General features: G+C 46.6%; 2 protein-coding genes across 5 annotated transcripts in view; one reads left to right on the top strand and one right to left on the bottom strand.

Moving 5' to 3' along the window:
• Nucleotides 1-387: 387 nt before the first annotated feature.
• TIMM21 (translocase of inner mitochondrial membrane 21) lies at nucleotides 388-7,929 on the bottom strand. 2 transcript variants are annotated; one of them, XM_068563257.1, is made up of 6 exons: nucleotides 7,266-7,925; nucleotides 3,702-3,764; nucleotides 3,509-3,606; nucleotides 1,188-1,261; nucleotides 996-1,101; nucleotides 388-900 (listed from the first exon to the last, which is right to left on the bottom strand). In XM_068563257.1, the coding sequence occupies exons 1-6, from the start codon at nucleotides 7,564-7,566 to the stop codon at nucleotides 805-807; spliced, it is 738 nt and encodes a 245-aa protein (XP_068419358.1). In that variant the 5' UTR covers nucleotides 7,567-7,925; the 3' UTR covers nucleotides 388-804. The 2 variants fall into 2 exon arrangements, with proteins under 2 accessions (XP_068419358.1, XP_068419359.1); XM_068563258.1 differs by lacking the exon at nucleotides 3,702-3,764 and having other exon boundaries at nucleotides 7,266-7,929.
• A 680-nt stretch (nucleotides 7,930-8,609) lies between these two features.
• FBXO15 (F-box protein 15) overlaps nucleotides 8,610-27,785 on the top strand; it is a 46,400-nt gene continuing 27,224 nt past the window's right edge. For 2 of the 3 annotated variants that reach the window (XM_068563105.1, XM_068563103.1), the window contains exons 1-5: nucleotides 8,610-8,726; nucleotides 15,825-15,935; nucleotides 20,618-20,722; nucleotides 24,232-24,474; nucleotides 25,039-25,248. In XM_068563105.1, the coding sequence (XP_068419206.1) occupies nucleotides 8,647-8,726; nucleotides 15,825-15,935; nucleotides 20,618-20,722; nucleotides 24,232-24,474; nucleotides 25,039-25,248 (749 nt within the window). In that variant the 5' untranslated portion in view covers nucleotides 8,610-8,646. The remainder of the gene's footprint in view (nucleotides 8,727-15,824; nucleotides 15,936-20,617; nucleotides 20,723-24,231; nucleotides 24,475-25,038; nucleotides 25,249-27,785) is intronic. The other variant, XM_068563104.1, reaches the window with a different exon arrangement.

Raw genomic sequence — 27,785 nt, 5'->3', positions numbered from 1 at the left:
TTAAGACCGTAACTGAGATTGCATACCACAGTATCTTAAAAATCATCCTTCCACCCAAACTTGCCAGGTTTCTGCTCTTACGTATCCTGTACTTGGCTCCGGGTACATGGGACAGAGCGAGGTCTGATAACGCTAAGGTACCTGCAGAGGCCCACACACCTGGTGAGAGCCCAGGTCCACCCAACTTTAGAGCGTGCACGTGTCCTACTGTGCACGAGGCCCCCAACTCACAGAGGGGGAAACATGAGACAAACTAGATTACTAAAAACCATGCAACGCATACACCTATCTATGATAATTTTGAAGAGTGTATCACTTGGTTCCCTATAGTTCTCAAATATTTTCAAGTGTTTCTCAAGTCATATTCCAAAATACGTGGAAGGAAGCTGCTTCTGACATCTTCCTGTTAGTTTCAATTTTATTTCACAGACTTTTTAGTTATACAACATGAAAAAGCATTAAATACCTCTATTTTCTTATTTACATGGTGTAAAATTTTTAATAACAAAAGTTTCTTATCATAAAAGATGACGTTAAGTACAGCAGAAACACTGCTCATGATCAGCAATTCAATGATTTAACATAAGGTGTGCTCTATTTCATGATTTTTCACCGTACAAGAAAATCTCTAATTCAAGTTTGTCTAAATGCAACAACTACCCAGTTGCCTTCACTTTTATGAGCTACACTCCTTCCTATTTTATTCGAAATAGACTCTGGAAGAGGGCTGTGAAGATCAGAGCGTTCATGTGCATTTTTCCATGTCCGCCAGGAAACACGTGGTTGCTTGTTCTTTTAATTGTCTTAAGATCGATTATCTTCAATGACAATAGTTCTTCTAGAATACGGTTCAAGTTCTACAAATATATATTGAAATTCATATTCGCCACTTTCCGGGTTCTGGAAAAAAAAAATGAGTGTCAAGGTGTTGCCCTGCTCTTTGGCGCTTTACGTTGAGTCTGCGTTCAAGAAACCCCATCCCCACACGATCTCACCTCTTTCACTTCAAGATGCACGGTTCCTTGCTTCCCGGGCTCGGAGCCCTGGATGTAGAATTTCACACGCATGTGTTTCAGCCCATCTTTTACGTATTCAATAAAACTGTCAAGACAATGAAAACGCACAAGCCTGAATTCCTCCCACTTAAACATCACCCCAAGCTCTCGAATCCAAGCCGCCTGCAGTACCTGACGTGCTGCCTTCTGCCACGTCTCGTCATCTCCCCGTAGCCTTTAACGGGCTCGCCGAAGACACTTAGGACCTGCAGAGTAAGGTGATGCTTCCTCAGTCAGGGCTATTTTTTTTAAGCTTCCTAGGGAACTATTTTCTGACAAACTGAGTGATTTATTTTAGAAAAAAAAATAAGCCTGGGACTCTTTCAAAATGATATCTCCAATGATAAGAAAAGTGGGAAAAGAGTTATTATGCAAAAATCATCCCATAATTAACACTCAAACTTTTCATGCACAGAGAGTGAAATAGGTAACTTTATGGTGTTACTTGTAGTTTCAGAACAGTTAGGCTGAAGTGGAGCTGTTTCCACTCCCCTTTTACAAAAAGAAACACGATGTAACAAAGTGTTCAAATATTTAAATGTCTGAATAGTTTTAGTGAAATTTACCCAATGGGGTCTAATACTAAAAGCTATGAGATCAAAATAATTTTTTGGTCATTAAATACACAAATAAAAACAAGTAATGATTTATTTAAAACAAACCGGATCTAGAGGTAGGAATCCATTATTCCTAATGGGAAAACTCACAATGAAGTGGAAATGTAATTTTTACTGAATTTAAAATGCAAATACTTTGGAACCTTTTCAAAAAAATAGAAATTTGGTATCAAACTAAAAAAATATTGCTTCAACTCTGAAAATTTTTCTTATTTGGTCTGTTGGGCATCTTCAGTATCAAAACTTTCAGGCACATATACAGACTAATTTGTAAGATGAGACATATTTAAGAACTGTGTAGCTGAAATGATTGTTCAAACAACTTAATAGATTAAACATGTCTGTATCAAAACATAAGTATTTTCTATTTTTCAACCAAGCAAAGTGCCCGGCAAACAATAGGCCCCTAATAAATGCTGACAAAATCGAATTGTTGAAGTTTAATTATTCTTCGTAGAGCTCTTTTAGGCGGCAAATTAAGTTATGACCTTAATAATATCTCGCTCTTTGTGTTTATTCTGTGAAGTTGTTTTGTTCAAAAGGCTGAAGATCTATGAAAGGCCGAGTTTGGGAATAACACAGCAACTCTTCATCTCTTCTTAGAGATGCGCCCTAACATTTAATTATGCAACTGCTCATGTTTAGTTTTGTACCCTGTAAAGGGTTTCTTGTTAGGTATAATTAGGACTCCCAGTAACTCTAATGGGAACCTCCTTTACTCCCTGCTGAGTTTCAACTCAGAGGGACACCTCCCCCTCTGCCTTCTCCTCCGTAGTTCTCAGACTGCCCCGAGTCCAGTAAAAAGATGCCAGAGGCCGTTAGCTCCTGCCGTTTCCGCCCTGACATGATTAGAGACACTCATGGAGCATTTGGAGGTGGTGCCCCAGGGAAACCCAGGGCAGGGCATGGACGCTGAGAGGATCTGCGGGTTCGAAAGCTTCCCCTCCCCAGGGACCTCACGTTCTGTTTCTCTGACATTCCTCCTGGGTCTGTGTGAGAAACAGCCCTGATATTTATGATGCTACCTGCCATTTTCTTTCAAAGTACAAGAATTAAGATGTCAATGAGTAAGATGTTTCAGTGCCAAAGTTTTCCACCCAGGAGTAAAATCTGGCACCGCACGGGCTACACTGGCTTTCTGTCTGTGACTGGAAAGCCTTATGAAAAGCTTCCTCTGGACGGGATCCTTAAAAGAATCGAGGCGGCTTTTCCACATCTGCATCTTCCAGGGCGTGGCTCAGGCAGGCTGTGCTTAAGAGCCTAAGATGTGGAATCACCCAAACTGGGATTGAGGTTCTGGCTCTCCCTCTCACCGGTTCAGTCATCTTAGTTGAGTTACTTAATCTCTTTAAATGTCAGTTTCCTTCTGCAAACAGGATAATAGTAGCACCCAACACAAGTGGTTCTTTTGAGACTGAATAAAGACGATGTGCTCAAACACTGAGCAGCTCAGAGCGCTTGGTGCATAATATGCTCTCAATAAGCATCAACAGTTACTATTATGATCACAAGATTATGAATCAGGGTTTTAAAAAGACTAGTGAGTTTAATACTCTGGTATATTCTAAGCATTTATTATTGATGACAACTAGTAAAACGACTCTCTTGTACCGTTAGGATGGAAACACCCCCCCATGGACCTTTGGGTGCTACTCGTAATGAAAGCATTTCAAGTACAAAGAGCTAATAACATAATCACAATCCAACCATTACGATTTTATTATTATATGAATTCATTAGTCTCAGAACTAGCACATGACTTCTGCCTGCCCCTCCCCACCACAACATTCTTCTCCCTGTTATCAGAGTCTGTGTAACTCAATCTTGAGGACTAACCTCGGGATGTAATCTGCATTTTTCTAGGGCTTTCCCATATATCTTATTAGGACTGGATGAAGAAAAAAGTTCTCTGAAGATCGTGTAAAACAAGCCACCTGAAAATCAAAGAAAAAGCTCAAGCAGAGCAAGAGCGAGACAAACGGAAAGTGAAAAAGATATTCAGGGGTTTTATACTTGCTGTGTTTTCAACCTGTAATGGTGATTCCAATAAGCACCACTATTAAATAGGTAAAATCTCTTCCAGCTTCTTTCACTGTAAAGAGAAAACACCACTGGTTACACGTGTGCCGGACGTGAGCCGGGATGCTTCTAGCTTCAGGATCTCTAGCAGGTGAGACGTGGGCTCAGGACCTAATGAGGGGTCGGTACATGTTCTGGAGCAGCTGTTGTCAAATCTCTCTGTGAATCAGGACCACCTGAAGAAACTTTCTGAAAGAACCGCAGCAGGATTCTGGGAGCAGGGCTTAGGAATTGATTCTTTACTTTAGGTAGCATTATGATTTTAATGCCTCCTTATTGTCTAAGATGAGGAAACCCTTTGAACGAGTGATCCAGTCCCTCTAAGTGGAAACAACAGTCCTTGATTAGGCACCACTGGATACGGTCTGCTGTTCACACATTAAGAGACGTCTTGGCTTTGTCAGCTGCAGTCAAAGGGATCAAAACGGGCCTCGGCCCTCAACAGTCAGTGACCTTCCCAGCCTGCCACCCTGCTGCCTGTGAAACAACGAAACAGGACTTTGCTTGGCCAGGCAGATTTGTGAATCGAACTGCTTTAGAAAATGAAGAACCTGCACAGAACCTGCACAGATACTGCACTTTTTTTTTTTTTCAAAAAACCCATCTCATTCTATTCTCTACCAAGGTCACAAAACACACTTAATAAGCATTAACTGCCAGCTGTGAGCCCGGCGGCACGCTGAGAACACGACACCGAGCGCGGTGGTCAGGAGCCACGATGTTCCCCGTGACCGAAATCAGGCCTTTGCCCCAACATCTTTGCTCCCGATTCCCGCCCGGCACACTCACCGCTGCTTCGCTTAGGCTCTCGGGAAGGATCTTCCCCGCTTATTCAACCACAAACACCGACTGTATGTGCTACATGCAAAGCCCGCGCCGAGTATCACTCATAGCCCACGCATTCTCGAAGTTTGTTTAAGCGTCATGTTATAGCTGTCTTCAGTAGAAGCTGCTCATCGTCTACCTTCCACTTCTTGACCCTTTCAGACCGTATACTTTCACACAAAACCCCTCCTGCCATCTGTCTCTGCAATGAGGGGTGCTGTGGTGACCACCCACGTGCTCCCCGCAGGACCAGGGCTCCTGTTCCCCCGGTGTGGGGAGCTGACGTGTCTGCTGGCTGGAGGAATCCCTGCATCCAAGGCCCTGGCCCTCCCCACACCCAGTGCCTGGATGGTGCCCAAGCCCCACACCTTGAGATGAGAGGACTGCAAGGGCCAACCCAGCCCCCGAGCTCCTGCAGGACCGGCAGAGGCCCTATCGCAAACGCCCCGCACTTCAGCTTCTCCCTCTGCCCAGCCCAGCCTCCCTCCTCCCCACGGGAGGCCCCCAAACCTCCTGCCCGCAGACCCCACTGAGTCTGCTTCCCTGGAACTCGCCCTACGACGGGGCTACCGGAGTGGTCCCAGGAAGCAGCTCCAAACTGGGATTTTGGAGCTGGGTCACTGGCCACCGGCTGGCCTCGAGCACTCGTCCCTGGTGGCAGCAGGAGCTGAGAGGCCCGGCAGGGAGTGGTCGCACGACTGTCGCGGCTCTCACCGATGGTGGCCTGGAGCACTGGTGGGACGGAATGCACTGATGGGTGTCGTGTTTTGGGAATTTAGAGGGAATAAGCAATTGTAAGGACTCGGACTGATGGCTGTGGTAGGGGGCTGCCAATGCACTGGAGAAAGGCAGTGAGAGGACGAGGTGACTGATCACCAATGAAGGTCAAGTGTGAAAGTCAGACGCCTCCTCGACAGCAAAACAGGAGACTCCTTTGTTGCACCCAGAGGGCAGAAAAAGCTGAGGGCCAGGCCCAGGGCAAAAGAGTAGCAGGGAGGCTGGACTCTCACCCCACCAGGTCTCTTGTGCCAAGGCCAAGGTCGTGACTTGGGAGGAGAGGGAGCCTGCAGCTTGGCAGAGGGGTATCAAGGCTGACGCACTCCAGAATCTTGAGTCCGCAGGTTCTCCTGAACCCTCCGGCGTGAAGCAGCAGCTCATGCCTCCCAGTGAAAGGCTAGCTCTTCTTCCTCCTTGAAGACCTGGCGGGAGCTTCCATCTAGCGAGACATGTGCTCTGGCCAGGTTACAACATAACTGGGAGGAAAGAGGAAACGGGCCATCCCCAAAGGGGCTGGAAGCCCCACCAGCAGAGCCGGCTGTATCCTAAGGGCAGCGTGAAGGGTCACAGAATACAGAACCGGACAAGTGAGAGCTGATCGACAGGGCAGTACTCTCCTCTGATCAAAAACTCAAGTTTGACAAGCAGCCTGGGAGCTGGTGCATGGCTAGGTTCGCTCTTGGAAAGACGGAAAGAGCGTGGTCCACCTTAAGTGAAGTAAAAACGAAAAGAACTGCCATGGAAAACTGTGGGCATGCTAGAGTGGCAAAATCCACCAGCCGGCTGTCCTGTAGGAGGGCCTGGAAAACACTTCACATCGTTACAGAACAAAGCGCCCTGACAGCCATGGGGACAGCAGTGGCACTGAAGCCAGGTGGGAGCAACCATGATAATGAATGGCTCAATTTCTGGACATGAATCAGCCTTCAGACCTGGAATCCATTTACCGAAGGAAGGCCGGCCTCTATACTGAGCAAGTATATGTGATTCCCCTGGTCCTTCACCAGAGCCCTACGGCCATTCACTTGGTGACTGTATGCTGGAAAAGGGGGACACCCAAACACGTCAAGGTCTGCTGGACAGAGTCTGAGCTGACATCAATACCCCAAGGAATCATTATGGTCCCTCTGTTATGTACATACGGTGGCTCTGTAATAAAAAGCCTGGCTTGTAAGAGGTTCACAGCTGGGTCCATGGACTTACCTGGCAGTCATTTCCCTGATTCCCAACATATAACTGGAATGGACATACTCAGTAATTGCCAACAACAGTCCCTACTTTAGTTCCCTTGAGGCAGGTTAAAAGCTACCATAATGGGTAAAGTCCAATGGAAGCCTGTGAAACTGCCTCCTACTGACCAAAATAGTAAATGAAAAGCAGTATCACATCTAAGGGGGAATGCCAGAGACAGTGCTATTCTGAAAGACTAAAGATACAGGACTGGTTGTCCTGGATATCAGAAAACTGAGACTGGGAAAATCTGCATTCAATTTGTAGTTGTGTGAAGTTGGGGAAATATGCCTTACACATACTAATGAGTACTAATGTCTGTCTCACACAGTAAATTTGAGGCTCAAATGAGATGAACGAGCATCTGGGAAATCTACTTGTTTATTATAAAGTACTAAACAATGGTTAAGTTTTATATAGCTGTCACCAAACTAAGAAAAGTTGAGAAAAATTTTATAGACATAATTCAGCAAAGTTATATCAAAACCAACTTTCAAATCTGAGTTCAGATCTGTGAAGAAAATTGTGGGCCTGTATTCTCTGGTTCTAAACTGTGTTTAACGGTTCTACCTTTTAATTTGTGTCAACTGTTTATTCTTAGCACTGAACTTGTGTAAAAGGGCACTGGCAGCTCTGGTCACGTTTGCTGAAAGACTGATCGTTACAGGGACTTCCCTTTTACCTTTCTGTGACGTTGAGATGGCGGTTTCCCCGCTCTGACTTCTGTGCGCAGACACTTGTTTGCTGCCGTCCTCCTTCGCTCTCTGCAGGCTCTGTCCTTGCGTCCAGACGGTTTTCTGGGTGACTCCCAAAATACACCTAGGTCGCACCGTTCTCTTCTGCTCTTGCGGCCCCCATCTCCAATTGGGCTCAGTCTTCAAGCAAGCTTTGTTAAGTACAAAGTGTGCCAGAAACAACCGCTTCCCCGAGGACCTGTGCAGCTTCTCCGTACACCGTACAGCTCGTAGGAAAGTACAAATCATGTTCCCGGAAAGCCGCTCCGCTTATGGAAGATGCCAACTGTGACGAGCAAACCTTCACTACCCACCACACACCCAGCCGAACACGGACTCCAGTCCTCGCGTTCACACCGGTAATTCTGCAGGGCGTGTTCGGAAAAAACGCTGGCTCCAGCAGCGTAAATCAAGACAGAAAGTCTCCCGAAAAGAGTTGATGTCCTCCTTCCCTTCTCTTCGGCCCTCTTTTTACTGGAATTAAAGTCGTTTGATTACTTTCTACGCAGACATTCACCCCGTCCCCGCCAGGCCTTTGCAAAGCAACCGGGGACACCCCTAGGAGTCCTGGGAATAGTAGTTTGAGGGCGTCTCTTCTCCCAGAGTTGCCGCAGCGGGGAAGGCATAAGGACTACATCTCCCACAGTGCAAGGCGGCCAGAGCGCGCGCTGACCCCTCGCCGCCTCCCAGACTCCCTTGCGCGGGCCCCTGCGCACGCGCCGCAGTACCTGGCGCGACGAGAAGGCGGGGCCGGGTTGGCGGTGGGCGGGGTTTGTGCCCCTGGCGCTGTGTAATTCAGAGAGAACTTGCAGAAGTCAAGTTAGCAATTATAAACTGCTTGTTCCTGCGACCCCTAGAAAGCCCCCTATAAACATAAATTCTCGGTTTGATTGTCGCTATCATGTTCCTTATGGGCAGATGATGTAGCCTTTGCGTTTGTTCTTCCTAAGGAAACCAGACAGGAAACCGCGCAAACTACCCCAGAGCCAGCAGGTGGGAAGGTACAAAGCCACTACAAAGCCCACGCAGTGCCATAAAGTCGACTTGGCCTCTGGCCGCCAGGCGTCCTCGGCGTCAGCACGTCGGGCGTGCGTAGAAGCCGGGCCCCGGAAGTTTCTAGAACCGCCCCTGGAGCCCGTGAAAAAGCGGTTGTGTCCTCGGCCCCCGCCCCGCTTCTGCGCACGCGCATGGGGGCGCGCGCTGGCGTCGGGTGGGCGTGGCCCGGGGCGGTGCTACGGCAGGAAGGAGGAGCGCGCCGAGCAGCGTATGCGCTGGGTCTCCATGGCGACCGGACGCGGCCGGCTACTGCAGCCGCCCTGGCGCGGCCTCATGGCGCGGTTCCCGCCGCCCGGCGCCGACGGCTCGGCCCGCGGGAGAGCGGGGAAGGCAGCCGGGGGCGCGGGGTTCAGGTGACTCTCGGGGGGCGCGCGCCCGGGGAGCCCCTGCGAGGAAAGCCCTTCACTCCACCGCCTCCCTGTCCCTTTATTTTCGTTGGTTCCGCCGTGGCGGGTCGCTCGCCGCTCCTTTAGCGCGGGAAAGGTCTGGAAGGACGGCGGGAGGAAGTCTCTAAAACTTGGAAGCGTGGGGTTACCCCAAGTCATGATACAAGTAGAGGAGCTTCCCGGGAATATTCTTTCCTCAGTTCGTTCAATTAGTGGGCCCTGCGGGGAACGGCGGCGTGCGAGGCCCGCGACCCTGAGCAGCCCTCGCGGAGAACCGCCGCGTGGACGCGCTCACCTGCGGGGGCAGTTGCGCAGCTCCGCGCTCCGCCCGCGGCTCGCTGGCAGGGTCCCCTCCAGAACGCGTTCCCAAAGTTGCTTCCTAATTCGGGGACCGGGAGTCACCTTTTGTCTTTTTTATGACTTTGTAACTTAGAGAAGTAGATTCTGCTTATCAAACGTTATCGGTTTTCTCTCCCGCTACCAGTTCATGAATGGAGGCCTCAACCCCTAACCAGGTAACTCTGTTAGGCAGGTTGGTCGGGGAGCTGCAGCTCCGACGTCAAGGCCAGGTCTGAGTTTCTAAGCAAACCCTGGAGGGATGCCTTCTAGACAGTCACCCCTTGGTGCTCAGCCTCTAATCCTCTTCTGCCGTCTTCATGTCCAAGCGCGGGGGCGTGTGGTGGTCTTTGTTCTGGTGTCTGGAGGCTCGTGTCTCCGTTCCATTTCTCTTGGGGTACCGTGGGCCTGAAGGCTGGTCCTCTTCCACAGTGAGAGAAGGCAACTTCGAGGAGTGAGCTGGGGAAGGAGCGGGTAGTGGGAGCCGGCAGCTGCTTTCCGAAAGGAACTTCAGCTTAACTCCAAGGATAAGGGCTCACTTCACAAAGCGAGTGATCCAGTTTGTCAGAAATATCCACGTGCTGTCGTGATGCCTTGTTAAATCCCTCTTTCTTTTATCGTGAGCTGGTCCCAGCTCTGCACCCATCGTCCCAGTTAGATTACCAGGTGGAGGGATAATGCTAAGGACCGTTTGCATTCTTGAGGACTGTCTTTTTCCTTGTAGGTATTCTCCATTTATAGATATAAAAAGTCAGGCATAATATGCCTTCTAGCAAACCAGATGTCTGTGTTTAAGCATAGAAAAGGATTCTGTTACTTACCAGCTCAACTAATTAAGGTATATTTTTTCCCCTGAATCTCCAGGACTATGTCCTCTGTCCATCCTGGGGTCCGCTAACCCTACTTACCCTGGTTTCAGAAGCAGGGCCCCCTCCCTTGGTATTACGGTAATAGTTGGTTCTTGAAAATGGCTGTAATGCTAGACATATCACAAGCCTCGTGACAAAATGGTGACAATGCCTGCAAAATTTCTATTATGTAGGAGAGAAAGACAGGAATTTAAAATAGGAAGCTTGAACTTTACATTAATTTGCCACTATTACTAAAAGTAGTCTTTATATATAATGCTCTTTTAGTGGAAGCGGAATGATTGTTATATGATGAATCTTTTATTACTTTGAAAGTTGAGTGAACTTTTTGTTGAAATGATGTAATTAGAATGCCTGTAATGATGCCTGGCATGGGAGTCTGCACCTCAACCTGTGATTTGGTGAGATGTAAGTTCTTTTTGGTAAAGAAAAGTCAGCTCCTAAGAATGATTATGGTCTACATAGGTGGTTATTTTTAATGTCTCAGTGCAGAAGAATTAGTTTTTAACAAGGAATCACACAAAATGTGTAATATGTGTAAACCTTTTTAACACAAAATGTGAATTTGTATAAATAAATACCTTAAACTGTAAGAAATATAGCAGAAAGCATATCAAGTTGGCTTAATTTCTACTTGGTCTAATTTCTTTGATTTATCAGATATTAAAAATCAGGCCCAGAGAGTAGGTTTTTAAAATACCAAACTTAATTCAAAGCAATCAGGTAAAGTTTGTCACTTGAAAAAAGGCGGTTTTAAACTAAATGTCATCTTACTAATTATATCAGCTAAATGTGTACTTAACTTTGTAGACGTACAGAGCTTGTTGCCGAAATCTTGGCTTCTATACACCGGTGCTGAATAGAAATACAGAGACAGAAAGGAAAGAAATACAGAGAGGAAAGAAAAAAAGTGGCTTTATTTCTCTGCCAGGCAAAGAGGGAACACAGGGGGCTAGTGCCTCCGAAAACTGTGACCCCCCCTTGCGGAGGGTAGTGAGAAGTTTTATAGTAATGGTTTAAAGAGGGCGTGATCAGCTCTTGGACGTTGTTCTGACTGGTTGGTGGTGAGGTAAGTGGGAGTTGGCATCATCAACCTGGTTCCAGCTGGTCTGGTGTCTCGGTGGGTGCTTGTGGGCAGCATGCCTTCGTTAATGGTTAACTTCTCCCACCTGGAGGACGTTTTAGCATCTGCAGAACAGCTCAAAGATGTGTGTATCCATTGATGGGGCACCAGGACCTTGCCCCAAGGCTGAACTATTGTTTTTCTTGACTTTTTCTCCCTTGTCTTGTATCCCCTCCCTTCCCTAATTAACAGCGGTTTGAATCTGCCGGGTGGAACTCAGGGGAAGTAATGGAGGCTGGATGAAGGCTATTTCCTGTAATCAAAGAAATGGGGGGCACAGAAAGGCTTTGTGTCCAGGAGCCCCACAGGGCCCTGCTTGGGATCAAGCTCCATGAGCACATGCTTGGAACTTACTGATTGTTAATTGTGTGGCCCTTAAAAATGTGCAGTTAGTTTATTTTATGGAGAAATGGAGACGTGCTTTCAATGGTACCGAAATCCAACCTGATAAGGTGTAGAGTAACTGTAGTAACACGGTGGAAGGAGCTCTGGAGGACAGTCAGGAGGGGAGGGTCCTGGGGCTCTTGACCTCTAGCTTGGGACCTTGAAGAAACCACTGTTGGCTGCCTCGTTAGAGACTTAAGTCTTCTGCTCTGGAAATGAGGGACTCAGGAGATCTATTTTAATTATGGAAAAGCAAAACAGCAACAAGTAGGCTGTACTTCTCAAACAGATAGGAGCCAGTGGGCAGGGGGCACCTTCCTGACGTGGAAAATTAATGGAACAGCTTTGGGGGAAAATGTGAAATAACTGGTGAGTCATGTAATACATTTTTATGATGAGACAAACACTGATGTTATCCAGTAGAATGCAATATTTGCATTAATTTTTAGTATTAAATAAGAGACTTCAAAGAAGTTTTATGCTTTCGGCAGGCTGTGCTCCAAGATTTCGGGGGGCCTGGTACCCAGAATGCTGTGGAGGCCTTTGAAAACCACGGCTCCAGCCTAAAGGATGGTGCTGTGAAACCGTGCTCCCAAACCTTCTTGTGTGGGCTCTCAGTTTTAAAGCAACAAAAACCCCACAATTCATTACATTTTCAGTATATTAAGAAACATTAGAAAGTACATGGTGTTCTGTCCCTTCAACCTTCTAGCCCCCATTTAAAAACTACCACCTGTAATTCCATAATCTTGTGAATCAGATGTATTACCGGTTAATACCTTGTTATCTTTCCTCGAAGATCGCTTTTCTTTGTATGTATGTGTTTACATTTTCCCTTAAGAGAGAAATACAAAAATAAGATTATGTAGTATATACTGATATAACCTTTTTCAGTTGATATTATTAATTTAGCAGATATTTATTGAATGCCTTCTGCATGCTGGGCATGTTGTGGGTGCCGAGGAATCAGCAGGGAACAAAACTCGTGCAAAAGACCTGCCAGCATGGTGCTTACACCCCAATGACAGCAAACAAGGTAGACAAGCAAAATGTGTGGTGTCGGATGGCAGTAGGTGCTGGGGGGCATCGTGTGTGTGTGTGTGTGTGTGTGTGTGCGCGCGCGCGCTTGTGTGTGCACGCGCGCGCGATATAGATTGGGAGTTTTTAGAGAGCGTGGCTAGAAGATCTCAGGGAGACGGTGACATTTGAATGGCGGCCTGTATCCAGGAGGTGAGGGAACTGGCCGTGCAGACATCTGGGAGATGCCACGAACTTGTTTTTGTGCAAACACTTCCACCTGTATTGAAACTGTCCCTTTTTATTGGCTGAACGTGGCTCACTTTACGGAGGTCATGGGGTTTAACCGATGTCTATGCTGTTTCTAGTACTTTTCCCAGTGCAGACAGCTTTGAGATGGACATTCCTGAGTGAAGTCTTTGGGCTCATTTTTTTGCCTTGGGTTATATTTCTAGACGTGAGATTCTTGGCTTAAAAAAACATGTGCCTTTTAAGGACTTGGCTCTCCATAGTGTCTCCACCAATTTGTGGTCCCATCAGTGAAGGAGAATGCCTGTTTGTCTGCAGCAGAGCTGCCCTTGTCCTTATCATTTATTTGGTCTTTGCCAACTTGCTAGACTGAAACTGATCGATACTGATTTGCTTTTCTTCAGTTCCCTTGGAAAGGTTTAGGGTAATAGTTTTGATTTTTTTTTTTTTTGCATCTTTTGATTGAGGAAATACATAATGGCAAAAAGCTGTTATCAATTTACTAATGCTTCTAGACAAATTTATATTTGATCAACCACAGCAGTGTTCATTTAAGTTAAAAAATAGTGTTATCAGGGAGAGTCGTTCCTCAGTCTTCATCAGTGTGTGTCTAGACTCTTAGACTTCTCGGCACGAGCCTTCACACTTGAAGGGGTCTAAGGGTCACCACCTGGGAACTCTGGGTAGCTATCGTTACTATTTGATGGAGGGGTAAAAGAAATTCCTTTTATTTAAAGCTTAAGTGTCAGAAACCTTTGTCTCCTGCAGATATTTTCGTTGAATCTGTAACACAGGTCATATAGAGTTTGCAGGATTAGTTAACCACTTAAAATAAGGAATGCTTTTAAATCATTTTAAAATACTTAAAAAAACTGTGTATCATGTTGAATAGTGCCCCCATCTCCCCCCGCAAAGTCGTGTCCACACAGAACCTCAGGATGTGACTTTATTTGGAAATAGGGTCTCTGCAGATGTAATTAGTTAAGATGAGGTCCTGCTGGATTAGGGTGGGTCCTAAATTGAATGTGACTGCTGTTCTACAGGAAGACACCCAGACACACACGCACAGAGGGAAGACGGCCTTGTAAGGAGGGAGCAGAGATTGGAGTTAGTTAGCTTAGCTGCCACGAGCTAAGAAACACCGAGGATTGTCAGCAGCCGTCGGAAGCTGGAAGAGGCAAGGAAGGATTCTGTCCTATAGTCTTGGGAGGGAGCATGGCCCTCCCAGCACCTTGATTTTGGGCATTTGGCCCCTAGGTCTGTGAGACAGTAAGCCACCTAGTTTAAGGTACTTTGTTAAGGCAGCCCTAGGAAATTAATGCAATTAGGAAATTGTATTTTACCTCTGATTACTGTTAGAGCCAGGTCAATGGACTTAAAGCTTTTCTCCTGTGGAAATCTTTGCTCAAACAACAGAAGTATAAAATTACAGCGCAGGTGGAATTCTCTGGTCAAAGGGGGAGAGGGCATTGCAAAGCTCTCCAAATTAGCATTTCTCCTTGCCCTTTCCCTACTGCTCTGCATTTGGCTAGGAAGTCAGATAAGATGAAGAGCATCTTGAGTGAGTGCCTTTTGCTGAAGCTGGGATGGAGAGGCGTGGGTAGCAGCAGGATCTGGAATGGTTTACTGTATTCAGCCTCTCCTGGGTTGAGGTGCCAGCGTGCAGAGGATATCTCATGTTTATTGAGGGCTTACTGTGTGCCAGCCATTATGCTTGTTTCTGAAGAGAAAAATCTGTTAAGGGAAGAGAAGCTCATTTTCTGGCTGCTCAGAATCACCTGGGGAATCGTCAGGCGACTTGAGCGCTTGCTGACGCGTACGTCTTGGCGTGTCCACCCCCGTGGCAGGCACCGGGCTACTCCGAATCCATGGGTGATACACTCCCCGTGCCTCCTAAGAGCAGGTTATGCTTGGGGTCGAGGGCCACCCTCTGTTCAGATCTGTCCGTGTGGATTTCGTTCTTCCACTTCCAGAGAGACTGCTGCCCTTACTTCCAAGTTCTTAGGCCCCCCTCCATTTGCCCCCAGTCATTGCCCATATCCTTTTTGAGTGATAGTCTAAATATATCCAGGAAGTCATCTTGGTGGGAAAAATGGGGTGGGGGAGTGGTTAAACCCTTGGTGAACAAAGGACATCCTCAGAGCCGTAGTGCTGGTGAACTAAGCATACAGAATACACGCACTCTAGATTTTAGTCATTTCTGAAATAGCATGCTGGCCGGGAGGTGGGTCAGTTACTGGTGTGTGTATTGGGGAGGGGGTAAAGAGGCAGCTTCCAGATCTTCCCAGGAGAAGTCGTGTGTCCACCAGGAGCGCTCTCTGTGGACTGCTGCCTAGAAGTGGGAAACTGAGCTTGGTGACTTTCTGGGCATTTCAGATCCCTGCCCAGCTGCTGTTGAGTACTGCTGGTCTTGGGGACTGATTTTAATAAAAATTTATTTTAGGAGCTTCTGAAAAGGACTAACTGCATAAAATGTTAGATCTCATTAAGTCTTAAAAGCCATTGACTGTAAGATTCACTATTATTTTACGTTTATTATTTACCGCTAAAATAAAAAGAATGCCAATTAAAACGTGTTCCATGGAATGTGAGATGCAAAGGGTAAGCGAGTTTGAGGATGAGCGTTTGGTCCTCCTGTGGCTGTGACTGCCAGAGCTGGAACCAGCCGTTATTCCTCAAAGATCGGCAAACTCGGAGACTGTGGTGGCAGCTCTGGTTCACAAATTTACATTTTTTTACTCTGTGGATGTTATCTTTATTAGGCTTCTGTTGTGTTATTGGCACTGGACAGCGGATGCATTTTGTCTTTTCCCTTTTTATTTCCATTCAGTACACTTTATAGCAGCTCTTTGATATGCTGACAGCCTATAATAAAAACACGTCAGTCAGAGTAAGTCCAGTTTTCAGGCTTACTCAGGACCCTGAACGTCTCACCATCCTCCCTCCTCCCCTCGCTCCCTCCCTCCCTCCCTCGCTGTAGATGAAGTTTCATAGTGAGTGGTCTTTGGAGTTTATGAATCCTGTATGTTTTGTAGAGGGGAACGGACATGTGCCTTTGTAATTTGTATTTTCCATGTTTGTTTTCAGATCCGGGCGAGGTGTCAGGCTGGTCGCGGGCTGTGCTGCTCTGAGTCACTGTGGCCGCCTGGATGAGCTCTGCGGGAAATCCTGCACCGGCCGCACTGTGTCTCTGGACGGGTAAGGAGCAGAGGTGCTCTGCCACTCCGCGGGGCTGGATATACCGGGTTGCTCTTTTGAGCTCTCTGAGAATAGAACTGTGTCGGAAGAATGCACAACACGGAGAGTATGATTATGAGTCATCAGCCTGTCATTATTAGACTAGTTTCATGAAGCTAAACTTCTAAAAGTGACAAGTAAATTTAATTGTCCTTTTTAAAAAAGGTTCTTCAGAATTATTCACTTCCCATTTGATAAAGACCCTTGAAAAAGGAGAAAGAAGATGAAAGTGTGTTCTTCTGAAAGCTTACGAGATCTCTGACTTTTTTAGCTTTCAGGATTTGGGGAGCCCCTTTTGCTGCGGCAGGTTCTGTACTGTGACCCTCAGCAGCAAGATCTGTAGAAACTTTTTAAAAAAATTTATTATTTGAGATTGATGCTGAAATGCTTGTGGATTCGCACCGTACTGATGTTTCTGGAGCACCAGCTGTATGCTCAGTGTCGTGAGGAGTCCTGGAAGCTTGGCGCTGCTGTAGCGTCTTACAGTGGAGGGCGGGGGGGTGCACCTGGTCTGCACATTTCCAACGTAAATTGCCCGACTTCAAGTTTTGGGCTTTTAACACCATGTCATAACTAGCTCAGGTAACAGTGTACATACTTTCCCTATGATTTTGAAAAGAAAGAAAAAGACAAAAAAGAAAGATGTACTTAAGGACACTGATTGAAACGTTGTGTACTCTGGGAATAGACTCCGTCGTAGGATAACCTGAGAGGAGAAGCAGGGCAAATACGCCTCCAGCTCATCCCTCCAATCCGTATCCGAGGACCATCTCTGTACCAGGTGCTGCGCTTGCAGGAGGATGCAGGTGGCGCGCCGCTCACACGTGTCCTCGTGAGGCTTACGGTCTTGTGGGGGGGACACAGGTTAAAACAAGGAATGGATTATACATTGGGGTACGTGCTATCAAGAAAACAAATGGACTCCACAATCCAGATTAGTGGGCTAGGATCGTCAGGAAAGACTTTGCTGAGGAGCTGACATTTAAGCTGAGAACTGAAAACAGGTGAAAGGGCTTGGAGAAGAGCATCCAGAGGGGAAGCCAGGTGGGCAGAGAGGGGGCCTGGACCTGCTGCAGGAGCAGGGGCGGTGGGCAAGGGGGAGGGGCCCGGAGGCCCTGGGGAGGAGTCTGGACCTTATTCACAGTGTGGGATTTTTTTTTTTTTAATAAATTTATTCTTTTATTCATTTTATTTTTGGCTGCGTTGGGTCTTCGTTGCTGTGCCTGGGCTTGCTCTAGTTGCGACGAGCAGGGGCTACTCTTTGTTGAGGTGCACGGGCTTCTCATTGCGGTGGCTTCTCTTGTTGCAGAGCACAGGCTCTAGGCACATGGGCTCAGTAGTTGTGGCGCTCGGGCTCAGTAGTTGCGGCTCGAGGGCTCTAGGGCACAGGCTCAGTAGTCATGGCTCACGGGCTTAGTTGCTCCACGGCATGTGGGATCCGGGATCTTCCCAGACCAGGGCTCGATCCCGTGTCCCCTGCACTGGCAGGTGGGTTCTTAACCACTGCGCCACCAGGGAAGTCCACGATGTGGGATTTTAAGCATGGAGGTGTGATGCCATTTGATTTCTCACATTACCTTGTTTACTTGTTTACCTGTCTCCCTTGTCTAGGAGGAGGGGAGATGGAGAGACACTGGCCAAGTTGAGGTACATCTGGGGCATAAGTGACATGACTCGTTTATGAACCAGACGTGGGTGTTCGGGGAAACAGACGTGAAGCGGGAATCCCAGACTGTTGGCTTGAGCGGTGTGTCCGTGTGTCCGTGGAGGTGCTGCCTGTGGGGTTGGAAAGTGCTGGGGGTGGGAGGCAGAGTGACAGCCGGGCGCTGGACACAGGCAGTGAGGATGCTGGTGGCGCCGGGGAGAGTGTGGAGGCGGCAGTGGAAGGGCCTCAGGGCTGAGCTCAGAGGGCCCAGGACGTTTCGAACCACCAGGGCGCAGGAAAGACCAGCGAGGTCCCAGAAAGGGAGGGGGGTGGCGTGTGACCCGGGAGAGGAGCTGGCTGCGAGAACAGGGGTGGCTGGTTCAGCGGGGCTGGGCGCGGGGCCGCGGCGGGAGGCCGCGTGGCAGGGCAGCGTCTGCAGCTGCTCCAGGCCAGTGGCGGGCCATGGGCTGGACTTCATTTCACGTGTGGTGTTTGCATATTTCACACCAAATGTAGAAAGCCAAAAGGAAGTGGGAGGCAGGGTAGTGGAGGCTGCAGGTGTGTCCAGAAGCTTGGCAGTGAGAGGAGATGGGGGACGAGGAGAGCACTGTCTCAGGGTGCAGGGTCTTCGGAGGCTGATGTGGCTGATGGGGAAGAGCAGCGGCCGGAGGGGAGGCAGGGCTGGAAGGGCTGGGTCCCTGGACACACACGGGCCTGGGCACCTGAGCGTGGGTCCGCATGCGGCTCTGCAGGGCTTGGGCTTTCTCTGCGGGGACAGAGAGCAAGAACAGCGTGAGTGGGGATTGCAGAGGCTCCTCGCTGTGGACCGTGAATTCCCACACACTGCGAACGAGCGCGCACAGGTTAAATTTTCTCGGGGAGGTTTTCTTGGACTGTCCTGCGCCTCACCTTCCTCTGTCCCTTTCTCTCCCCCGTCCCCTGCCCTAGCCGGTGTGATGTGAAATAACTAGAATCCAACAGAAGGTAACGCAGGATGGGTGTGAACTTGGATTGCACCAGCTTTGAGGAAACCTTATGAACAATGGTTGAGAACATCTTTGATCTCGACTGTTTTAACATGAAATGGAGGTTTTCTTCGTTTGCCGGAAGTACCTAGACAGGACCCTCCCATCCCTTATTATGTTAGTCTGGTGGACGGGAGAGTAAAGGCTGTCTAATGCCCATCTTGAATGGGATTTTAGTCCAATTAAATAATTCTTACAGTTGCTGGATACCTTTCTGAGATGTTTTCTTGAAGCCCAATTCTGTGTTTTAGAAAAAACTTAAACTGATTTAAAAAATAATAACTGAATTTTTGTGAAATCAAAATATGAAAACTATATGCACTGGATAATTTAAATGGTCACGAAATGTGTTTTCTTGCACCTTTGCTATCTCTAGCATTAGAGACCTTTTCTCACGAAAAGCATCTAATTTACTGACTCTGAATATACAGAATTTCATTGGAGGGTAGGGATTTAACTAATATCTAAGCATGGCTACATGTTTAAGCTCTCAGAAAGCCTCTGCTTAAATATCTCAGAAAGTTTCGAGCAGGGGTGGCACTTGCACAGTAACACGTTGTATCAAGTATGTCTTGTTTTAATCGTCTTTTCTTCCAGGATCCACTTCATTCTGTCTCAGTATTATCAGAATTTTAGGACTGACTGTTTCCCTATGAAATGTTTGTTAACCTGGTTTTCATCATAATTAAAAAATTTAAAACAGTTAAAATCACAGGTGGAGAGACTGGGCAAACTGTTTTAAATTGGTCGATGGAAAAAAAATAAATAAATAAACTGGTCGAAGGGTTTTACACTCCCTATCCTGTATCCCTAGACACGCCCTCCCCCCACCCCCGACCCGCCACCAAGTACAATCTCCTGTAGCTGCTTTTTCATTTTTCCTTTCGCCTGAGGTTCAAAAGTGCCCATTCCTGACTTCCTAACACCAGTCATGCTTTCTAGGCATTTCAGATTCTTACAGTGTTTTGTAAAATTCTAAGATCATAGAAATAGATGGGAGATTAAGGATGCATCTCAACATCGTATTTATTTAGGCAGATGAATGAAATGAAAAGGACACTTCAGAGAACTTTCTGGGGCCTGGCGTCTCCTTGAAGCCCCAGAGGAAGCATCACAGGCGTGAAGTCTTGCGCGAGGAGGGTGCAGGGGCGTCGCCTGGGCTGGGGGAGAACAAGTTGACATATCCTATTCTGTATGTTTTGGAAGCGGGGGTGGTTGTGTTTTTCTCATTAATCCGGCAGACCCCGTTTCACTGCGCTTCACTTGATCGTGCTCTGCAGATACTGCGTTTTTTACCAGCTGGTTTGTGGCCTCCCTGTGTCAGCACGTCTGTCAGCGCCAGTTCCTGACAGCATGTGCTCACCTCTTGTCTCTGTGTCACATTTTGGTAATTCTCACAATATTTCCAACTTTTTTTATTATCACTATATTACGGCAATCTGTGATCAGTGATGTTTGATGTTACTGCCACGATTCACTGAAAGCTCAGATGATGGTTAGCATTTTTTTAGCAATAAAGTATTTTTCTAATTAAAGTATGTACATTGTTTTCTTAGGCATAATGCTGTGCACACTTAATAGACTACAGTATGGTGTAGGCATAACTTTTATATGCACCAGGAAATCAAAAAATTCCTGTGACTCGCTCTATTGTGGTGGGTCTAGAACCAAACCCACCTGCAGTAATATCTGAGGTCTGCCTATAGCCAAGAATGCATCCTCTGTCTTTCATTTCCATTTTCAGTGTGAAAACCTGATTAAAAATACCAAGGAAATTAGCTATTTGTACCTTTGGGTCTCTGCATTGGTTTAAGTCATGAGAATTGTAATAAGCAGAGCGTATCAATCGAGAAATGATTGAAGATGAGGGTGCAGTGTGCCTCTTGTACACGAAGCGTCTGTTTGTTGCCTTCCATTTGGAGATGCACGGCCAGTTGTTTTCTGGATGTTTCTCTGATTCCTCCCTCTCTCAGTTTGCCTTCAGAAATCCTGCTGAAGATCTTGTCCTACTTGGATGCGGTGGCCCTGCTGTGCGCCGGATGTGTGAACAGGCGCTTTTATCACCTGGCCAATGACAAGTAAGGAGAAAACCAAATCTCTCTGTCGTGTTTGATGGTGTTTTGATGGAAGTCGTGAAAACTAGTAGGAGCTTTTTAACCATTTTTTAGAATTTAAAAGAATTTCAAGAGTAGTTTTATACATGAGTAGGAATGTGTCTAATGTGTGAATTTTTCAAAGGTTTGCATTTCTCTGCATCTCTTTGCGTGAACTGAAGAAGATGAAGCTTGTTGCTGGTGTAACTGTTGGAGAAAGTGGCTTTTGGTCTATTGTCCGGGAGGGCTTGCTGTCCCCGAGGCAGGCAGACTTACCCACAAAGTCTGCAGCGGCACTGTGGAGCCTGCCCCTGACTAACCCCAGCCCGGGCCTTGCAGAGCAGACCCTAAAGAAAGACAAGGCAGGGGCTCCCTTAGGTGTGTGTGGGGAGAACCGAAACTTGCCAGCCGTGGAACTTGCTTGGTGGGGAAGTGTAAAGCGGGTGGGATAGGAGAGAACATGCGCTCAGGGAGCCTTTGCCCTGGAAGCAGGAGGCCAGTGGGGCGCCCCTGGGCTAGCGGAGATCTATGAAAAGAGGGATGAAACCCCTTCTTTTGTTTTGTCGCTTTGATCTTTGTCTGCAGCTCAGAAGTTTATCTTGGGGGTGAGACAGTGGAATCCTGCAAACTTCTGGTGAGGTTTGTGGTGTCTTGGCTTTGAGGTCCCTCTGTCCTTGAACATCGAAAGATCAGACAGATACTGATCCCACACGGAACCCCCGTATCAACCAGGGAAAAGAGCAAGATAAGGGGGAATGCGGATTTCACTGGGGGTTTCATAGGGTGAGGAAACGGAGAGTAACAGATGGAGGGCTGTGATATTGTTGAATCTTGGAACGCAGTGAGCAGGAAACGTCTGTACAGTGGTTCTCAGATGCCGGTCCATGGAATGGCTGCATTAGAAAAGCTGGGAGAGTTCAAATAAATATTTGGATCCCTGATGTGTAGATTTCTGCAGATTTTAACTCTATGGTCTAGAATCTGTGTTAAAAATTTCTCCAGGTCGTATAATGAGCAGCCAAGTTCTCATAATGAGAAGGGGACGTGTATTATTCTCTGGTTGGGCAGGGCGGTTTTCTTATCTCTTAATTTAAAAAGATATTTCCTGTATTAGAGAATACACGTCTGTGTCAGTATACGTGCATAGTGTCAATTCCTGAAATAGTTCTAGAATGAATGTAGGGCACGTTTTGTGTGTCTCTTCCTTAAAGACCCTTAGTAAGAGATGAAGACATTCACTAAAGCAAAGTGCAGTGAGGCATTTTTCAAGGAAGGGGTCAACTAAATGTTGAAAACTGTAGCTTTTTTGCAGGTTCTTACCTTACTCAAGGATAGAACTCAGACTATTTAGATACACTAATAAATTATAAGTTTCTTAGTCTCTATATCGCCTCTATCCAAGACCCACACGGGGCAGGCACCGGGCCTCTCAGTGCATTTGTGGGCTCAGCTCTAGTGAGAGTCTTTGCATACTTGCCCATCCCACTTTCTTGGAAGTAGCTGTCCTCTAAAAAGCTGAGCTTCTTAGGAAGTTACCCTTAATAAAGTTTGTTTCCTTTTTTGGAGGAGAATCTTAATTGTGTCAGTTGAATTGTATTTTTTTAAAAAATTTATTTATTTTATTTATTTTTGGCTGCGTTCAGTCTTCATTGCTGCGCGTGGGCTTCCTCTAGTTGCGGAGAGCCGGGGCTACTCTTCGTTGCTGTGCGTGGGCTTCTCATTGCTGTGGCTTCTCCTGTTGCAGAGCACGGGCTCTATAGCACGTGGGCTTCAGTAGTGTGGCACACGGGTTTACTTGCTCTGCGGCATGTGGGATCTTCCCAGACCAGGGCTCAAACCCGTGTCCCCTGCATTGGCAAGCAGATTCTTAACCACTGCCCTACCAGGGAAGTCCCTGAATTGTATTTTTAAGAGTGTGCTTTCATAGCCAGACTTCATAAAAGGTTGTATTAACAACTGGATAGGTAAACGATGAATGTTTCTAAAAAGTTAATGGTACTTTCTAAGCATTGTCTGAGGAGAGGGCAGGAGCCCTGCTGTAGCCAATTACACTGCTGACTTTCGGGAGACACGCTGCAAGGGTGGGGTCTCCCTGGCGCCCTGCTGTTCCGGTGGCGCTGCCTCCCTGCCCTGCGTAGGGCAGCCCTTGGCCTGAGCACCAGTCTCTGCGTGGGGTAACAGGGAGGCCTGCATCGGGCTGGATCTGGATCATCACGGGGGGGTTATTTTCCAGCCCTCTGGGAAACACTTTATCAAGACATTAAATTGGCCCTATGTCCTGAACAACCTGACTGAAGTTTTCCTGTGCTTGACTGATAGTCAGATTAGACAAATATGCTCTTGTCCTTAAATCTGCTTTAGCTTTTTAACAAGGTGGAGCATTTTGTGATCAAGAAATGAATGTATTTGGGTTTGGCGACTGTCAAAAGCATCCTAAACTTGAACTTTGTGTTTTATAAATAATCAAGGGGAACAATAGATGTAATATTTTAATTCCGTAAGACGTTTTCATTCTCCTGAGGCTCCACTGACCTTGAATTACGTGAGATAACGTGTGTGAGATTGGTTCATCACAGGAGTGTTAGGATGGTTACCGTAACCAACCGAGGGTGTGGAGTCGAATTCCAGCGTGGTGGCTGATTGGCTCTCTGAATGTGGATACAGTTGTCTGGACCCATTTCTTTGTGCTGTTGAAGCGGCAGTGACATGCAGGGGTTGAGGCTGCGTGGATTCAGTGGCAGTTCTGTCACTTACGTACAGATCTGGGCCAGGGCACTTTGCATCTGGGCCTCAGTCACATCATCGGTTCAGCGGGGACAGTAGCAGTTGCTGCCTCATGGGTTTGCTGGGGGGGATGAAGTGAGTTAATGCATACGAAGTGCTGAAGCAGCGCTCACACCTGGTGCTCAAAAATGTTAACTGTCACTGTTAGTTGTCATTAATCATCTTTATTTTTTTCCTCTTTGAGCAAGCAGTCCATGTTCATTGTTGAAAAATTAAAATACAGAAAGGAAAAAGAACATACAATTCCATACATGTCACTTACTGTTGGCATTTCTCTGTGTGTGTATATATCTGTATCTATCTATCTATCTATCTATATAAAACTCCTTTCTGCTCTTTTCAAAAACATGTATGCATTTAAGATAGGGAATCATATTGTATGCACTTCCTGCTTTTTTCTATAGTAGATCTTCTATTCAATTATTGGTGTAAGACGGCAGTTCTTATTAGGGATGGTACCAAATAATATGAGATCACTCACTTTAACTCAGCCCCGGGAAGCAAGCTTTTCCTGTGGGTTGGTGAATCTAAAACGCTTACCTCACACTACAGTTCAGTTTAACATATGAACAACTGTAAGTGTTCAGCTTGACTTGTTCATGGAAATAGACTATTTAAAAATGATTGCATATCTCTAATTTAATATATTCCTATTACAGGTGCATTACAGTGTCTCTTAGACAGTTAACATATTTCCTCTCTTCCCCCAGTTTTATTTGGATCAGAATCTACTCAACTGCCTTTTCACCTAAAAGATCTAATTGGAAAGTTAATTCAGTAGAGAAGACAGCCGTGTCTATGAACTCACTGTCAGTTGGGGATAAAGAAGCTGGATATTGGAAGAAAGAATATATTACAAAACAAATAGCGTCTGTAAAAGCAGCTGTAGCTCGGGTTCTCAAACCTCTCCACCCTTACACAGGCCTCCCAGTTAAGACCAAAGAGGCCCTCAGGTAGGCAGGCGTGGCTTCTTGAGGTGGGCGTGGTGGTCATGAGAGGGCCATTAAACACTGAGATACACCATCACCTTAAAGAAGAAGGGTGGTGTAAGTTCCGAGTATTGTGTGTATGGAACCGATGTGTGGTTTGTATTGTGAGGGACTGTTGGATATTTTGTGCTTTTGTGTATCTATAAAATATATAGTATTTTCCTATTCCATATATTTGGTTCAAAGGTTTTATGAAAAGCCGAAGCAGCCTGGTCGTCAGCTGTAGTAAAGCAGGAGATTCATTCAAGGCATCCCTCCATGGGCAGAGCCCTTTGTGTTCTTTATCTGTGTATTGCCAGTTCCTGGAACAAAGCAGCTGTTCTGTGAGTGTTTGTTAGGTGAGGAGACAAGTCCTAAGAGAGAACTGTTGTGACTTGAAAATTTACGTCGGGCGTGTTCTAGGAACTTTGGCTTTGGCTTTTAGGGTACCAGGTGCTTTAGAGATGACATGTGATAGACTGCAGTTTTTTGGTTTTTTGTTTTTTTTTTCCAGTAGGCAACCATTTTTGCTTGCTTTTCTTTCTTCAGAATATCTGGTTTAGGTTGGGTAATAATATTGAAAGAAAATAGTGGAAAAGAACACATCCTGGAACACGTTGATCTTTCCATCAACGATTCATCAGTCACGGCTGTGTGGTACGGCAAAGACTGGCCACGTCTCGTCACACTGTCAACCTTAGATTTGTGTGGGGTGACGCCAGTGTTTATGAACCGGTCTCAAACCCCCATCAAAAACGGGTAAGTACTAATCAGCAGAACTTCTGGGTGAGGACATCTTATATGTAAGTGCCAGTTGGCCTTCCTTTTGTCATTAAAAAAACCCAGTGGTGTATTTTAATTTGATTGCATCTTAAAGCCTTCTCTTTCATTCTGGATCACTATCATATAGGAAAAGCAGGGGCTTATCACACTGATGACTAAGCCTGAGCTTAGGCTCCTCATACCTTGGTTATCTATAACTTAGGGAATGATATTCTCATAATAATTTCCTGGATGATAGATGGCCGGCCTTTTGAAGTTTTTAGTTTTAACCATTTTAACACAAAGATATATAAAACTATTATATTTTCCTTCTTTAGTAAGGGATACAGTAATCATAGTTTAGACAGTAGATCATAAAGTCATTTATTTTTTTTTATGTGCTTCTGTGTTGAACTTGGCTAGATATGCAGTCTTGTGCAGGTGACTTTTCTGTGCCTTTGTTTTCTCATCTGTAAAATGGGGTGATGACAGTCGTGATGTAGGCTGCTGTGAAGAAGAGCGAAACATTTCATCATCAAATGCATAAATCAGATGCGTGTGTGTCGTATTCTGATGCTTACTGAGTACTTATTATTACTCTGTCACGAGGTGGCTTTGCCCTGGATTCATACTCATTATCAGGCTTTTGCTTTTCCCAAGAACTCTCTCATGCTCACTTTTCTCACCACTAGTCGTTTTCTTCCAAAAGCTGGACTGTGGCACACATAGCACCCTGACTTCCTGACATAAAATGTATGGAAACGCGAAGGTAGCTGCCTTCTCCTTCTCCAGTGTTGGTTTCCTGTCCCCGGCCTCCTCCTTCCCGCTTTCAGGCCCCTGTGACCTTGCAGGGCATCTGCGGACGTTGTTCTTACGCCTTGTGAGCTGCAACCCCACCGCGGGCTTCTCTCCCAGCCCTTGCCACGGAAGGTGTTGAGATCTCACTTTAGGGTCTGCATCTCCACAGAAGAACCACCTCCTTTGCTGGTTCCCCTGCGTACAGACACATTTCCGCGACTTGTCCCTGAGGACTTTGTTTGTGGTCCCTCCCTCTGGTGCTGGCTCTTTGAGGACTGTTTCTGTGATTGCTGGTCTGGTTGTTGTGCCGTGAACGTGGAGGCATTGTATTCCTAGTGCTAGTAAATCCAGGTCTTGCTGCATTCCGAAAATAGCCTTACTGCCGTGAAGAAAAACGCGGGGATTATTTTCCTTGATTATGTTAACTGAAGATATTTTGGAACCAGTAATTTTTTTGAGTGGTACCTTTATTTGCATAAATCTCTGAAATTCTATATGGTATCATGACGGACCCCAGATTTTTCTAATGCGATCTTTAGGTTTTATGCGCCATGAAATTATATTTGGAGAATGAGTCTGCAACCTCGGTACTAGTTTGAACACTATGTTATTTGATATCATGAGATATTGTTTACAGGGATTAGGACAGAATTGTTAACATCAATTAAATGATCATGAAAGTTCATAAATGGATAGTGTTGAATTGTAAAGCTCAGTTAAAGATACTATGTTCCTGAAATTGTCATCCAGGTCAGGAATACTAGATACTGCACAGTGACAGAAATGCCAAAATTCATTGGGAAAATTCATTTAATGTAATTTATTTACATTAAAACTCAATGGACTTCAGACAGCACTTGATAAACAGTGGTGAACAAACACTGAAAGTGTTTTTCAGGAATCTCTTTTGATCGGCACTTTTATCGCAAGTTTGTGAGCAGATGCTTTCATCGTGCGGAAACAAATCCTTGTGTGCGTCTGTGTGACAGCAGAGGAGAGACTCGGTGATTCTGATTTGGGTCTTTCTTGTTTCCTCCGTGAGACTTTTTTTTTAAAACAGTGAAAGCCTTATCTATGTAATTTGCAGTTTGCGTGTCCCTGTCATATGTGCCTTCCTGGTCGGACACTTTGCGCTGTCACTGTGGCCAGCGTTTTCCATTCTGCAGGTGACGCCCTACGTCCCGAACTTCTGAGAAACGGGGGGTAGATGTCAACCTTAGTTTCTGCGCCCCGTGCAGACGAACGGGGACGAACCCGTGAGGCCGAGGCAAAGGGGGACCAGCCTGTTCTCTGTGGAGTCCGTGCAGCTGGTCTGGAGCCTTGCGTCTGAGGGTGCGGGCTTCGGGCACATTGAGGGGTGTTCTCCCAGCCCCGCCGCCTCGTGGCCACACTGATGATGTCACAGCAGTGGCTGCTGCGAGCGCTCTGGGGAGGTTCTCTTATTTCATTTCCCTCCCTCGAAGGTGGGGCCATCTCCCCGGACACAGATGAAGGTCACGCTGAGACAGTCTGTAGGGCTGGAGCTAAGGTTTCAGCTCCGGTTCCCAGCCTGGCGTTCAGCTTCCCCCGAGTCTGCTCTCCCGCGCTGAGCGTATTTTTAGGTTCTCGCTCACGTGCACGGTCACCGACCGCCTCTCCCTGACCGGTGTAGCTCTCAGCGCAGGAAGCTCTCTGAGTGAGGGGCCAGGGTAGTCTGGCAGCCAGGCATCTGGTTTCCACGCTTACGGCCCCCTCTG

This window comes from Eschrichtius robustus, chromosome 14 (assembly GCF_028021215.1).
Source record: "Eschrichtius robustus isolate mEscRob2 chromosome 14, mEscRob2.pri, whole genome shotgun sequence".
NCBI lineage: Eukaryota > Metazoa > Chordata > Mammalia > Artiodactyla > Eschrichtiidae > Eschrichtius > Eschrichtius robustus.
The sequence above is the reverse complement of the archived record's forward strand: the minus strand, read 5'-3'. Positions and strand labels throughout refer to the sequence as shown.